Source organism: Micromys minutus (assembly GCF_963924665.1).
Source record: "Micromys minutus genome assembly, chromosome: 2".
Lineage (NCBI taxonomy): Eukaryota > Metazoa > Chordata > Mammalia > Rodentia > Muridae > Micromys > Micromys minutus.
This window is the reverse complement of record NC_137971.1, coordinates 30198061-30214087: the sequence shown is the minus strand read 5'-3', so window position 1 is coordinate 30214087 and position 16027 is coordinate 30198061. Positions and strand designations below refer to the sequence as shown.

Genomic DNA, 16027 nt, shown 5'->3' with positions numbered 1-16027 from the left:
CATTCTTTTTTTTTTTTTTAAATAAAGAATACACATGGCATTTAAGTCCAACATTTTGTTAGGCTGGAAAGTTGGTTGAGACATGATCAAACAGACTAATTGTTGCTGTTGGCTAACTTAAATCTGTTACCAGATAGTTTTTCTTTCCTAGAAATAAAGTTGGGTGTAGTTGGCTGAGTCTGGTAATCATAGCATTTTCGAGGTGGAGGCAGGAATAGAGTCAGTTTTGGGTTAGCCAAGGCCACATAGCAAGACTTTGTCACAAGTAAACAAATGACCAAAAGTGGGGGGGGGGGGTTTAACTTTCTCTTTCACTTGGTAGGATAAACAAAAGCTTTTTTAACTTATCTTCTACTTTGTGCTAATTTCCCTCCTCCAAAATCTCATTTGCTTATTAATTATAAGCCTAATTAATTATAAGCCTCATTAAGACTTATTAATAATATGCTTTCCTGCCTTTATGGTACACTAGTAGCGCCAAGTAATATTTAACTGTGATTTGTGAGTAGTAATAGGGACAAAGTAACATCATATATATAATCAGTTACATGTTTGTTGTTTCATACTGATATTTTCACTTTTACAGTGACCACCAGGAATGTGACTTGCACCTGGACATGACTTCCATCCACACAAGCGTGGATGTGAGGAAATTACCACTGGACCCAGCAAGAAGCTTTCTGACATGGCAAGATTATACTGCATATCTAATGAAGCAGATTGAGAGAGAGCAGGTGAGGAGGATCATTAGCCCTGATAATGATAAATAGGAGGGGGACAGTTGTGCTCCTGGTGCCCCCTCCCTGATCAATGACCAAAGCAGTCTTCTCATGGGTAAGAGTGTTTTGCCTGCAGGTATGTCTGTGCACAACAAGCATGTTTGTGCCCATGATGACCAGGCAATGGTGCTTGATTCCTGGAAATGAATGGAGTTGCAGATGGTTGTGAACCACCATGTGGATGCTGGGAATTGAACTTGGGTCCTTGAAGAACAGCAAGTGCTCTTAATTACTGAGTCATCTTTCAAGCCCCCACTGAAATAGACTTCAACACAAGGCTATTGGGAAGTGTTGGGACACCGTCCTGTCCTGAGAGAATTTTGAGTGCTTGTGAAAAAACTTCAAGAAAACAAGAGTTTGTGACCTCAGTTTCTTCAAGACACAAAAATTGTTCTTGGAACGTGTTTTCATGCTCCTCCCAGGCATGGCAGACGTGCGTGAGTGACATCGATGATGTTATTCATGTGCCTCTATGGGAAAAGCTGCGTTTTGCCACATGTGGCTTGTCCTTGAAATTGAACATCTTACTCACTTGAGTCTTCCTAACCCTCAGAGTATAAATTACCTGATGCTCTGAATAAAGTTGGCTATTGCATGAGACTTTAGTCTGCCCTGTTTATCAGCTCCATTCTCTTAAGTCCCATTGCTTCTAGAGCAGTAAGCAGTTGCAGAAATTAGGGGCCTAAGTCAGCTTAGAGTGGAGACCTGCACAGAAGGGAATGAGCAAGAATGAAGGGGCAGAACCCGGGGAAGGAAGGTTCTGCCTTGTGTGAAGCTTGTGCAACATTGCTGAAGAAAGGAGAAGCACATGTGCAGCCTCTGGTTTCCAGAAGAAGGAACTTTAGATGAAGCAGTGCGGGACTGAGTCCGAATGAATATTGAAGAGGCAACAAATCAAGGGGAAAAGATCCCCATTCAATTTTGATCCAGTTCAGCATTGATTTGACTGTTATTAATATACTTCAGCAAGATGGGAATATTAATCATGACAAAGACATGGCTAATTCTTTAAATAAATATAAACTGGATGTTCAAACCTTAAAATTGATTTTTTTTTTAAAAAGGGAACTAAAGAGATTGCTCAGAGTTAAGAGCACTGATTGTTCTTCAAGAAGTCCTGAGTTCAATTCCTAGCAACCACATGGTGGCTCACAACCATCCGTAATGAGATCTGATAGCTTCTTCTGGTGTGTCTAAAAACAGCTACAGTGTACTCACATAAATATAATAAATCTTAAATTTTTTTATTTAAAAAAAGAGGCAATGAAGGAGGCTTTTCCTGTGCATGTAAGGTCAAAAGTAGAAAAGGCACCACCTATGCCTGCTACAGTTTTGTCTGCTCCCTCATTGGAGCACAGAAATACTTACCTTCCATTGCTTGAACAAGACTGATACTCAGTCCATTACTGAATTCTCTCCAATTTTTGATAGAAGCCTATTTTCTTTTTAAAAGCTAACTTTACATAGACAAGCTATGGTAACGGAGACTCGTTTACCAGTTCCTCCCTGGCCTCATGAGATATGCTTGGTATTTCCAGAGCAATTTCAGCAAAATCAAAATGCTTATATGCACTAAACAATCTACTTAAAACTCCAGGAGAGATGGTGGTGAACAGACCTTGCATAGTGTCTTAAGAGGCAAGAAAAGAACCACAGCTATTTGAATCCAGACTAAAAGAAGCATTTGTGTACCCAATGGATCCTTCACTGACTTTGAGCTTACTTATGTTCTAAACTGTCTCCCACGGGAATTATAGCACAAGGTAACACACCTTTGGAACACATCTATTTATACTAGAAGGCCATACAATACTAACTGCTTACCTTACGCTTACTTAATAAATCTTGGGAGAACCTGATGTCAACAATTATATAGGTTTGAGCCTTGCTGCATTCTATTACCCTTAACAATCAATATTTAGAAAGCATTGCAGAACCCTATGGATTTTTCAATTTCATTTGAAGATTACTATGGAAGGATAAGAAATCATTCATTCCCCAGCTGGAAACCTATGGGGCTTTCTCATAGGAACTGAATTTGTGACCACAAAAGTAGTCCACCCTTCTCCTATCCCATAGGCAGATACTTATTGATGGCTCATCTAACGCAGTAGGAGGGATTCATGGTCCAGATAGACATCAGGTTAGTAATTCTGTTTTCAGCCCAACAGGTGGAACTGACTGTTCTGATTCATCTACTTTGGGTAATTCATGACGCCCCCCAGATATACTTTCAGATTCTGCCTATGTTATCGGACGGTTCCCAGCAATAAGCTTACCGCGCACATGCTACCGCGCACATGCTAACCTCCCTGCTTTGACTGCAGAAATAAGCTGATGCATTAACCTTCTACAGAAGAAAACTGGGAAGGGGTGTGTGTCATTACAGATGGATCCTACTGAAAGATTATGGATTCCTGGCCCGTCAAGTACAGCAGTACGGGGTGAGGGGACAGCGGCAGTTATCAGAAAGATAGCAGACCCTCAGCTAAAGGGCAAAAGGCGTTATTAACCGTATCATCAGAGGGCAAAGTTAAGATCCTATGCGCCTATGGGAGAAGTTACTTCACTAATGAAAGTTTTTATGCCTGGGCCTTGGGACCATAATAGATTCATTCCTCCATCTGATGAAGGGACCATGTTTAATTTTCCCCTGAGATTTAAAAAGCTTTCCATTTGCACAGGGCATTATAACATGTTATTCCTATTAAAGGCAAACATGGGCCTGTGTTCTACAAGATACTAGAACTACAAATCAAACAGGTCTCATTTCAAGCCATCCTCTAGATTTTTTTTTCCTGATCAATGTAATAATGTAATGTACTGGGCATAGTTTGGATCTCTGTTCTTGGTGGCAGAGAATCACACCCGATGCTGTCACTGTTCTAACATCTGCTTGCTTCTAGGGTACTCAGGCATCAAATGGCATTTAGGTTTATCTACATCTTAAACCAGAACCAGTGCAAAAGGTGGAGGTGCTGGAACATAGTCCAAGGAAGTGAGAGTGCTTAGGGCTTGTGAGAAAACACGAGTCTGTGACCTGTTTATTCTTCCACAACACAGAACTGTTTTTAAAGTGTTTTCATGCTCCTCTCAGGCGTAGCAGACAGGAGTTCATTCCACTGTTGTTATCCATATGCATCTATGGAAAAAGATTTTTTTGTCATGTGTGGCTTGTCCTTGTGATTAAACACTTTACTCATGTGATCTTCCTAACCCTCAGAGTATAAACTACCTGCTGCTCTGAATAAAGATGGTCATTGCACAAGACTTTAGTTTGCTTCATTTTTAGGCTCCACTCTCCAAGGTCCACGCTGCCAACTAGAGCAAGTGATCAGGGAAGCTTTTGGCCTTTGGCAGTCTGTCTAGACCGCAAAGCACTCAGCCTATTGTTGGAATTAACCTCAAAGCTCCAGGCTGAATCTGAGACTTTCTGCTATGCTGTATATTTTCAATCAAATCTCTGGCAAAAAAAAAAAAAAAAATTGAAAGTTAAGGTAGAGGGAATAACATAATGAATTCCCAAGAATTCATCATTCAGCTTGAAATCTTATTAACCTGAGAGCAATCCTATTTCATGTACATTATTTATCTTTTTATGTACCCTGGTTACTTCTATATTGTTTTAAAGTAAAATACAGCTTGGTTATCAGTTTGCAGAAAGTACAGACAACCAGGTGTCCATCCCAGAAGCAAATGCACAGGACACGAGGGTAATAAAGCAGATGCTAACGGCATAAGGAAGAGCCACAAACCTCGGCAGTGCTATCACCATAGGCTCTTACGGGGATCCCCAGACGTTACAAGTGGGACGCTCAGAAGCAAAATCCATCTGTGGCTTTGCCTCAGAAGCCTGGGACTATATGCAAATACAGAGCCTACTTTTAATCTGGTGACTAATTATTTTCTACTAATCCTTCTCTTGATACTCTTGAGACTGTGCCTGAAACTCCACATTACTGAATTACTGTCTTTGATTTGCCAGTGGTGCGCAGCCCTACTTGAAGCAGGTCAAGTGGAACATTTCAACCATTAACAAGGTTACTGTTTACAAATAGGCTTATTACAAAAGTAACATGGATGGATTCCTTAAATATAATTTAGAAAAATACAAAAAAGTCCAAAGGGAATATAGTAAATGCCTATACTGAAAGGGATTTTAAAAACAACATTTTGGTACATTTTCTTTTTGTTAAAATGTGTTTTTTTCATAAGCATGGAATATTTTATAAAATATGTGTAAAGCATTTGTATTGCTTCATATCACAGTTAACATTTTATAACATTCTCCAACATAATTTTATTTTTTACAAAATATGCCATAATAAATAAAGACAAATCTATTTTTTGGAGGACATCCATGTTTTTCTTCTGTGGTATATCAAGTATGTATGTGTGTGTGTGTGTGTGTGTGTGTTTACTATTTAAGGTAGGGTCTCATTAGGTCAGGCTGGCTTAGAATTCATAACTCTGTGTCCATCTTTCAAGTACAGGGATTACAGGAGTATTAGTGTTCTCTAGAGAAAAAGAACTTATAGAATGAATCTAAATCTGTCTATCTATCCATCCATCCATCAGCCAGTCATTCGAATGGCTTACAGCCTGGGATCCAGCTAGTCCAACAACGGCTGTCTACCAACTTCACTAGTTCAGTCCACAAGGCTGGAGGTCTCAGCTGGTCTTCAGTATACACCAGAGTCCCGACAAAGGAGGCTCAAATTCCAGTGAAGGAACGGATGTGCCCATGAGAGCAAGAACAAACAGGAAAAGAGCAAAAGCTTCCTTTTTCCTATATGCAGGCTGCCAGCAGAAGCTGTGGCCCAGATTCCCACCTCAGAAGATCCAGATTAGAAGTGGGCATTTTCTCCCACTTCAAATGACATAACAACAACAACAACAACAACATTCATATGTGTACCCAGCGGACTTCCGTTTTAGTTAATTCTAGATGCAGTTAAGCTTGCTACCAAGAATAGTCAGTACAATAGATATCCATCATGCCTGGCTTATGAGGTATATTTTAAGGCTAAAACGCTGTGTCACCCTAGAAAATAATATAGTAGGGTCTGGATATGTGTCTCTTTCTCCATGCACACACCATATAATGGCACTAGTCTCTATGGAAATTCTATCAACCTATCCCCCAACACACAGGTTACAGATGCACCCCAATCAAGAGTATTCCTTGTAATAAAAAAAGTTAAGTTTGATAGAACCAAATATGTACCTATCAACTTTTATTAGTTTACTCAAGGCTCAAAGTAATCCAGAGAGTTTGGCTGGGGTGGCGATGGAGGGAGAAAGAACAGGGGACAGCCAGCTTGAGCACTGGAATTGTTCGTACATTTTTACAATGTTAAAATATGATGTTTGAGAGTCAGTTCATTAAGTAAGTTTACAGTGACATATTTTGACCTCATCACCCCCAAGGGAGAAAGGCCCAGAGGATCTCCTCCTCCTCCATGTTCAGGCCACTATCCTACTTCACCTTAAGCTGGTCTAAAGACCACTGAGTCCTTGGAAGAAAGAACAAGTTTTTTTTGTTTGTTTTTGTTTTGTTTTGTTTTGTTTTAGGTTATGTGACCTTGGGAATATCTACCACTTTAGTCTTATGTATCCTTAAGAAGGAATAGCAATGATACAGCACCATTATCTGCCTTGAAGTTCTCTGTGGAATGAAATCAAAGCATCCGTCCCCTTAAAACTTTTCTGCAAAAGGTCACGGCAAGGGAATCCCATCTAGAAGCTGGCTAGTAAAACAAAGAACGATTAAAAATTACTTGGAAATATCTAAACTGCCCGTGATTGCAGATATACTGACTGGTGAGACACATGAACACACTAAAGTAGTGGTAGAGCAAACATATCAATGGAATTGCAGCACATTTTCATCTCCTCTGCTGCGCGTACAACAACGTCTAAAAAGTACTGGGCAACAAAGTTCTACAATTTTATATTGGCAAGGCAGACCTCTTGATTTATCCAACAGTGCAACTTGGATGATCAAGATTTCATCCACACTTTCATCTGAAAAATAGTTTCCAGGTCTTCTCTGCTTAAGACATTCCAGGAATACTGTGTTGGCCTGTGGAACACACCAGGACAGACACTAGGAGTCCCCTCTGGGCACAAAAGGCTGGTGAGCTGCTTGGCATTTCTTTGGTCAACTTCTACAAAAGCAAAAGTTAGAACAATTACGGAAAGTTACATTGTTATATAGATTGTTACTTTGTTTGCTGTTACTTTTAAACTTTGAAAAAGTAACCAAAAGCTGCAGCTATTTTTAGGTTCCAGGTACACACACACACACACACACACACACACACACACACACACAAAGCCTGATACAGTATTTCCAGTCTGCTCTAACTCAAAAACTAAGGCCATTTTTTTTTTCCCAGAACAGTTTACTGGGGCTGCAAAAGACACCATCTGGCTTCGTCTGGCATTAATAACTGTTAGACCGGCAGACGGATGCAAACTGAACTATAAATATGTTCTGTACTAGACGTGCAACTTCTGAAGACAAGGCGGAAGTACTTTGGGGCTACGCAGTTCAGTGACTGAATTAAAGAGCCTGCCTAGAATGTAAGCTCTGTAAGGCCAGGGACATCACCAGCTCTCACTTTAAGCCGCAGCACACAAAAGATCTGTCGGTACAGACTCGAACCCCGCCAGCCTAGAGTGGCAGAGACCCAGCTCCAGGCGCAGCCCGGGTGTCACGTGACGCGGGCTCCGCTCGGTCGGCCCCCTTCAGCCGGGGAGGTCGCGCGGATCCAGGGGGAGCGCAAGTGGGCCCGGCCGCCCGGACTATCCCTGACTGAGCCCGTCGCCTCATCCCGGTCCACGCTCCAGGTCGCCGAGGCGTACGGAGCACCCGCCGTCCAGCCCAGCGGCCTGCGTTCTGACGCGGGGCGGTCTGGGGGAGCCGGGCGGAGCCTCCCCGCGCCCGCCGTGCGGCGTGCTGACGCGAGCGGCGAGCGGGGCGGGCCGGCCTCGGCTCCTCCCGCCGCGGGCCCACTGGCCTCCCCCACCCTCGGCCGGTCAGCGTCCGAGACTGCGTCGCGCAGCATCGCGTCGGCCCGGCCCGGCCCGGCCTCCCAGGCAGATGCCCCGAGTTGCCGCTGTCGCCGCCGCCGACTCGGCCGGTGGCGGTGTGGGAGGAGGGCGCCTGGCCCGGGGCCGCCGAGCGTGACAGACGCGGCCGGGGCCGCCGGGGACTGTCGGGGCCGCGCGCGGACCATGTATTTCCTGAGCGGCTGGCCCAAGAGGCTGCTCTGCGCGCCGCGGAGCCCGGCCGAGGCGCCGCTCCACGTCCAGGCTGACCCTCGGAGAGCGTTCTTCGCCGTGCTGGCCCCGGCCCGCCTCAGCATCTGGTACAGCCGAGTGAGTAGGCGCCGCCGTCCCGGCTTCCCCCGAGCGGCCCCTGTCCGGTCCCGACTTCCCCCGAGAGGCCCGGATCTAGTCCCCACTCTCCCCGAACGACCCTGGCCCTGTCCGGACTCCCTCCGAACGACCGCGGGCCGGTCCCGACTAGCCCCGGGCGACCCCGGAACCGTCCCGATTACCCCCAGGTGACCCTGGAACTGGCGCGACTACCGCCGAGCGACCGCGGTCTCGTCCCAACTACCCCTGGACTGCCCCGGCCGGTCCGAGCGACCCTCGCCCTCGGGTTGGAGCCACGCGCCGGCAGTCCCCACAGCACCCCAGTCCCCGCGTGGCGCCCACAGCCGCGCGCCAGGCCCCGAGCTCCCCGGCCGAGCCCAGACTTGCCTGCCTCTCTGCCCCCATTGCCGCCCAGCCAATCTGTTGGAACGTCCCCGGCACTCCCGGCAGCTGTGGCGTCCCAGCTCCCCCCCAGCTTTAAAGGTCGTTGTTTAGTGGAGTTCCGGAAAGCCTGTTGGTCTTTACCCGGTGTGAGAATTTATAGTCTTGTTGTACGTAACTGATTTCCAGAAGACTTGGGAGTTGTTGGGTTTGAGTGTAGATGTCTGGTAACTTAGCTCCGGGTCTCTGCCTGTACACCACGGACTCCAGCCCTTAGCTGCTCTTGGACTGTGGAGAGCCTAGGAGCTCACATCTGTCTGCGCCGCACCTGGAAATAATAATAAGGCTTGGAGAGAGCATGGGATCAGAATTCTTTGCTTTCAGTTCCTGCTTCCCCCCCCCCCCTCCCGTGTCTTGAGTTTCGAGTAGATAAGAGAATTGACTTGAAAAGTAAGATTGAGTGGGCTAGCCTCCGTCCGGTCTTTATTGCTCCTGGACATCTGTCTGTAAAAATTACAGAATTCTGAGTTTAAGATTGCCCCGTCCCCATTCAAAGAGACAGTATTAATTGATGTCAGAGTGTCTTCTTGAAAAGAGACTAGAGGCTGGTTGACCTTGCCCTTGCTAGATATACGAAACACTGGTTTTGGTTTGGTTAAACCCGTTAGATTTCTGCTTATTACCACAGAGTGCTGATAATGCCCTTGACTGTCCTCACACACAGCTGTGGTAAAAACCGATGCTAGAATTTAAGTAATTTAGGTTTCTCTTTTACTATTACATAGTTAGGCTGTAAATCAGAGGATTTGTCACCAAGTTTTGGCTGACCTAATTTTCAGAACGGTATCAGAAAACCCGCAGACTACTAAACAATTACAGCATCAGCAATATGATACTCAGGTCTGTGCTTAATTAAAAATTTAAATGTATGCGTTGTAGATGTGGCAGTTGAACAACTTGTATTTAGTGTAACTATTTAAAGTTAATAGTTGTTTGGGCGAGCATAATTAAGAGTTCAATTTTACATTGTTTTCTAAATTTAGTAGTTTTGTTTGAATGTAACACTCTGTAAAACCTAACATTTTTATTCTTTTAACCTCTGAAGATACAAATCTGATTTATGTAAGTTTAGCATGGTAGGCCAGAAGCTTACAGGCTACCTTCTTTCCCCTCATCTCTCCCTGAAAGGAACATTATGATGAGTAAATGAGTCTCAGTTGTCTTAGAGACAATGTGATACTAGTAAAATCTGTTTGGATTTGGAGTTAGATGCAGTGTTTTGGAATTTAGCACCCCCTGCTCATTCCCTTCAATCTCCCCCTCTGTACACCTGAGTTTCACAGAAGGACTTTGGTTACTACTGATCTCTAGTGTGTAGAACTTACAATTTTACATACACACAGAACAATATATCACCCACAGAGAACTAAAACCTTTTCAGAGGGTAGATTTCGGGGAATATATGGGTTCAGAGGCATGAAGCGAAATACATTTCTGGACTGCTGTAGGCAGCCTAAGGGCCCTCTAGGTTTACATTGCCAGTTAACCTGAAACTCTGAGCACAAGCCTTGTCACTTAGAAAATCAGCCTTAAATGAGCAGATTCTAAGGTCTGATTGTGTGACTAGGTAAGTGGGAAATCGTGCCAGGCGCCACTTGCCAAATCTTCTCTTGGAATATATGCTTGTAGCTTTTCTTATCTTGTGAGAACATTCATTTTAATTTTCTCACTTCCAAACTTTACAACACAGTGTTTAGGTTACCAAATGTTAAAAGCAGGACTATCTTTAGGTAAATCAAAGAGGCTATCACTTATACCCAGAATTTGGAATGGGTTGGTCTAAAATATCTTCATTGAGACTATGAATGAGAGTGTTGATTTTATTTAGTTAATTTATTTATTTTTTAGACTGTTGAAGTTCTAAAGGGATCTACAGAGTTGAAGTAAAAAGTTACTTTAGGACATTTGAAGGCAGGGATAGTAACTCAAAAGACAAGAAAGAATAATTAAATTTTGCTTGTTTGAAATTTTGTTAGTACTTAATAAAGTAAGGATGTGTAAGAAAAAGGTAGTTTTAAAAGAGAAAACTGGCTTTGTGGCAGAAATGTGCGTTTAGTATCAACTGGTTATTTGCGTGTCTGAAAAAGTTGCCGTATGTGAAATTTTGTTTACCCATGAGACTCTGGGAACATTGAACTAAAAATCTCTAAAAAAAAAAATAACAGTAATTTTATGGGTCTTTTAGTAAACTTTTATGAACCACTTATAGCTACCTTTATTATGTATTAAATTGCTATTTGGGATTCCAGTGTTTTATAGTCATATCTGTTTAGACTAATTTTCTAGCCAAATTTGAAAGATACATGTTAGTGTTGTTTGGTTTGTTTATAAACAAGCATTTTTATAGCTATCCACTTCACTTTTTGATAATTAAAACATCACATTTCATCACTAAATTGGCTTTATTGCTTGGTTTTCAGTGTGATGTGTTAGTAGAGGTTTGCCCTTTGGACACTGATTCTAATTCAGACTTCTAAAATCTAGTCCAGGAGCCAGCCAGGCCTAAACACACGGCTGAGCAAGTGCTGCCATCCCTGATGCCCCACACACAGGGTAACAGGAGTCATTCCTGCAGGTTCTTCTCACCTTCATGCTTGTGCCATGCATGTGTGCTTGCATACCCACACACAAACCCACAATACGTAAGTAAACAAACAAGTAATTAAAACACCTACTGAAGTCTATCTATAATAGTGATACCCACATTTTTTTTTTTTTTTTTTTTTGAGGCCCTAAGTAGCTGGGTTTTTTTTTTTTTTTTTTAAGATTTAGAACGTGGCTTGGTAGCTTCCTCCTTTAATCTGGTCACTTGAGATTGAGAAGATGAGCCAGGACTGCTGTGAATTTGAGGCCAGCCATAGACTAGCTAAGACCTTGTCGAGGAAAGGGAAGGATGGTGGGCTGGAAGGAAGGAGAACGAAGGAAAAGAAAAGGAAAAGAAAGATTCAGTCTATATGTTAGGATGAGGTGGTAAGAGTTAGGGCTTTATGGATGGGATGGTATATTTCTACAAGAGAACTGTAGAATTCAGCTTAGGTGTTACAGTTGCTCCATAAAATGAGTATTGCATGAGATGAACTGTATTTTCTAGTATAATGAAGACCATGGATATTCTTTTTAGACTCCTTAACTGTAACTATGAATGAATGACTGACTATGTATGTAAACCTTAAAATATTTAGGAAGTTTCCATTCTGAAATAGATACATGCTCATCTCAATTTTCAGGTCACTGATTTCAAAATATTTAAATTACTTTCTGAATTTTTTTGAATACTAATTAGAAAGGAAGGCATAAATAGGCAGCACATGAAAGTAATGAGGATGCTCATTATATAGACAACACATTTTTGCCCAATGAACTGTGTTAATATGATACATGAAAGCCTTCTGTTGTTATTTTCTGAGACAGAGTTTCACTATGTATCACTGGCTGACCTGGAATTTACCATCACACCCAGAGAATGAAAGTCTTTTGAGTTACCACTGTGGATTGCTAATAAAAAGTTGAAGTTGGCAAATCATCACTATCTCATAAATAATATATTTGAGCAGAAACTTGTATTCCTGTTTATGTGCGCAAATAATGAAAAGTCCCTGTTAATGTGTACATGGAAGGCACAGGGAGGCAGATGTCTCAAGAACCGAGCTGTAAGTGTATAATGAGCTGTGCAACCTCAGGAAAGCTGTTTAATTTCTGTCTCCTTTTTTCTAACAGTTGTGTTTCAGATCTATTCCATTCCTGCCTCCATAGACCTTCCTTATAAGGTCTCATAAGACATGTCTGAATGTCTTCTAGGGTTCACTTTTTGTTAAAGAATAAAGTCCAAACTCCTTAGTTTGATATGAGAGCCACTCCTGTCCTGGAATGCTCTCTTGCCTCATGTCTGGTTATTGGTATATTACCTATCCTTCAGCTGCTGTTGCAATACCTCTTTCTCCATGAGTCATCGCTACCTACCATAACTGGAATGGTTCATTTATTGATGAAGTACTGTTTTGGGGTGTTCTTCTAGCTTTATTGAAGTACATACATGACAAAAGTTGTAATACTTGTGATGTATGGTAAAATGTTTTTATATACATGTGTAGTGATAGCTATAATAAAGCTAATAAGCATGTCCACCACCTCACATAGTTCCTTTATATGTGATGAAAACACTTAAGATCTACTTCAGGCTATAGGGATAGACTCATGGTTACAAGTACTTACTGCTCTTGGAGGGGACCCAGGTTTAGTTCACACACTGATGCCCTCTTCTGGCCTCTAGGGGCAAAGGGGACACATGTGGTTTATATACTTACATGTAAGCATACACTCATACATATAAAAATCCTCTTGGGCTGCTGACCCCCCCCCACACATTGTAGCACATGCATGGCCCCACCCAACACACATTATTATTGTATAATAATAATAATGAGTACAATTCAAGTAAATAATACTATTACCTTTAGTCTCCAAAGTCTTGATTAAATCAGAAAAATTGGCTAGTCTTATCATTGTGTATTTGTATTTGACACAGTCCCCCATTTCTTTAACTCCATCTTCTGGTAATCTCTGTTCTACTCTTGGTTTTTATGAGTCTTACTTCTTGAGATTGTACATATGTAGTAGCTTATGCAGTATATGCCATCCTTTGTCTGGATATTCCATGTTGTCCTAAGTATCAGGATTTCCTTCCACGAAAAGACTGAATAATATCCCACTGTATACACACCTCATTTCCTTTATCAGTTCATCTGTTGACAATCACTTAGGTTGTTCCCATGTTATAGTAACTAGAGTAATGATTTAGTGAATATAGACATGCAGATAACTTTTAAAATACTGATTTCAATGCCTTTTTTGTACATGTTTGGAGGGATGCCATATCTGTGCTCAGGTGTGCACACAGATAGGTACTAAGGAAATAGGACTATGAAACTATATGGTTCTTTAAAAAGTTTGTAAAGAACACTCCATATGGCTTCCTGTAGTTGCTGTATCAATCACAATCTCAGCTGTTTCAAGAAGTTCTCTTTTCTGTATCCTATGTTCCAGCAACATTGTATCGTTTGACTTCTTGGTGAAAACCACCCTAACAGGTACAGAAGCACTATCTGTTGTGCATTTCCCTGCTAATTACCAGTACTAAGTACCAATCAGCCTACTCACTGCTTTTACCTTATTTTGTGGGGGGAAAATGTCAGTACATGTATTTCCACCACTTGTTTGTGCTTTGGTTCTTTGCTCTTGGTGCCATCCAAAACGTTTTACCAGGACCAATATCAGGAGCTTTCCCTCCCTTTTCATCAGGAAATTGGTTGTTTTGAAGCCCTCTGTTTAATTTGAGCCACCTGTTTACCCTTACTTGACCTTTGTGGATGGGTGTTTTCTCCTTTCCATTTGGATAGCTAGTTTTCCTGGTACCATTTGTTGAAAAGGCAGTTCTCCCTTTTCTTCAATCTTAGAGTCTTTATCAAAGGTGAGGTCTGGCTTATGGGATTGTTAGGATGGGGTGACTGGTTTCTCTGTAGGGGTTCTGTTCTGTTCCATTGATCTCTGTGCCTTGCTTCTATCCAAATATAGTGCTATCTTGATTGTTGTACCAATACACACTATACTGTGAAACCAGTGGTATGAATGAAGCATTGTTTTTCTTTTGATTGCTTTCGCTATTTGGTCTTTTGGGTTCTCTATGAACTTTAAGATTGTTCTGTAAATTTCTATGAGAATTATTATTGGGATTTTAATAGAGATTGTATTGATAGTATGTCCTTTTAACAACTTCAACCGATCATCCATGAACATGGGATATCTCTCCATTTGCATCATGCTCACGGCCTTACAGTTTCAGTGTCATCTGGTTAGTTAAATTTGTATACTATTTTACTTTTGGATGCGGTTTATAAATAGGATTGCTTTCTTAAGCTCTTTTCCAGTTTGTTTTCAGTGTAAAAAAAAAAAAAAAACCAATTTTTTTTTTTTTTTTTTAAATCTTGTAACCTTACTGACTTTGTGTACTTGTATTTAGTACTTAGTTGTAGAAGCCTTAGGGTTTTCTGTATTGAATTTCTTCCTTGGACTTTTGCTTTTATTGTAAATTTTGCACTTGTGCTTTATTTTTTATTGGATATTTTATTTATTTACATTTCAAATGTTATTCCCTATCTGATCCCCCCTCCCCCTGCCTATATGAGAGTTCTCCTCCACCAACTTAGTTCTTCCTGATTCCCAGCCCTGGCATTCCCCTACACTGGGGCATCAGGCCTTCACAGGACCAAAGGCCTCTTCTCCCATTGATGCTAGATAAGGCCATCCTCTGCTACATATACGGCTGGAGCCATGGGTCACTCTGTGTGTACTCTTTGGTTGGTGGTTTAGTACCTGGAGCTCTGAGGCATCTGGTTGGTTGGTATTGTTGTTCTTCCTATGGAGTTGGAAATCCCTTCAACTTCTTCAATTCTTTCTCTATCTCCTCCATTGGGGACCCCATGCTCAGTCCAATGGTTGGATGCAAGCATCCAGCTCTGTATTTGTCAGGCTCTGGCAGAGCCTCTTAGGAGACAGCTAGGTCAGGCTCCTGTCAACAAGCACTTCTTGGCATCAGCAATAGTGACTGGGTTTGGTGACTGTATATGGGATGGATCCCCAGGTGGGGCACTCTCCGGATGGCCTTCCCTTCAGTTTCTGCTCCACACTTTGTATTCATATATCTTCCTGTGAGTATTTTGTTTCCCCTTCTAAGGACTCAGTACCGGCACTTTGGTCTCTCTTCTCACTGAGCTTCATGTGGTCTGTGAATTTTATCATGTGTAATCTGAGCTTTAGGGCTAATATCCACTTATCAGTGAGTACATACCATGTATCTGCCTACTAAATTCATGAAATTATTGTTTTTAATAGCTGAGTAAATGTGCCACATTTTCTGTATCCATTCCTCTGTAGAAGGACATCTGGGTTCTTTCTAGCTTCTGGAAATATAAATAAGGCTGCTAGGAACATAGTGGAGCATGTGTCCTTGCTATATGTTGGAGCATGTTTTGGGTATATGCCTAGGAGTGGAATAGCTGGGTTCTCAGGTAGTACTATGTCCAATTTTCTGAGGAACTGCCAGACTGATTTCCAGAGTGGTTGTACCAGCTTGAAATCCCACCAGTAATGGAGTTAGTATTGCTCTTTCTCTACATCCTTGCCAGCATCTGCTGTCTCCTTTTGATCTTAGTCATTCTGACTTGTGTGAGGTGTAATCTTAGGATTGTTTTGATTTGCATTTCTCCGATAACTAAGGAAGTTGGAAATTTCTTTAGGGGATCCTTGGCCGTTCTAGATCCCTCAGTTGATAATTCTTTGTTTAGCTCTGAACCTCATTTTAGAATAGGGTTCTTTGATTCTCTGGAGTCTAACTTCTTGAGTTCTTTGTATATTTTGGATATAAG

The 16027-nt window shown here is 42.0% G+C and overlaps 2 protein-coding genes across 3 annotated transcripts in view; both read left to right on the top strand.

Annotated features, from left to right (window-relative positions):
* Positions 1-1315, top strand: part of PDCD1LG2 (programmed cell death 1 ligand 2) — a gene marked incomplete at both ends in the record, with an annotated part of 105317 nt that extends 104002 nt beyond the window's left edge. The window contains 2 exons of the mRNA XM_080912902.1: positions 587-734; positions 1202-1315. Of these exons, the coding sequence (XP_080769028.1) occupies positions 587-734; positions 1202-1315 (262 nt within the window). The remainder of the gene's footprint in view (positions 1-586; positions 735-1201) is intronic.
* Positions 1316-7842: 6527 nt separating this feature from the next.
* The window catches only part of RIC1 (RIC1 homolog, RAB6A GEF complex partner 1), a 79745-nt gene continuing 71560 nt past the window's right edge, over positions 7843-16027 (top strand). For both annotated transcript variants that reach the window (XM_080911996.1, XM_080911995.1), the window contains exon 1: positions 7843-8165. In XM_080911996.1, coding sequence (XP_080768122.1) covers positions 8022-8165 — 144 coding nt within the window. In that variant the 5' untranslated portion in view covers positions 7843-8021. The remainder of the gene's footprint in view (positions 8166-16027) is intronic.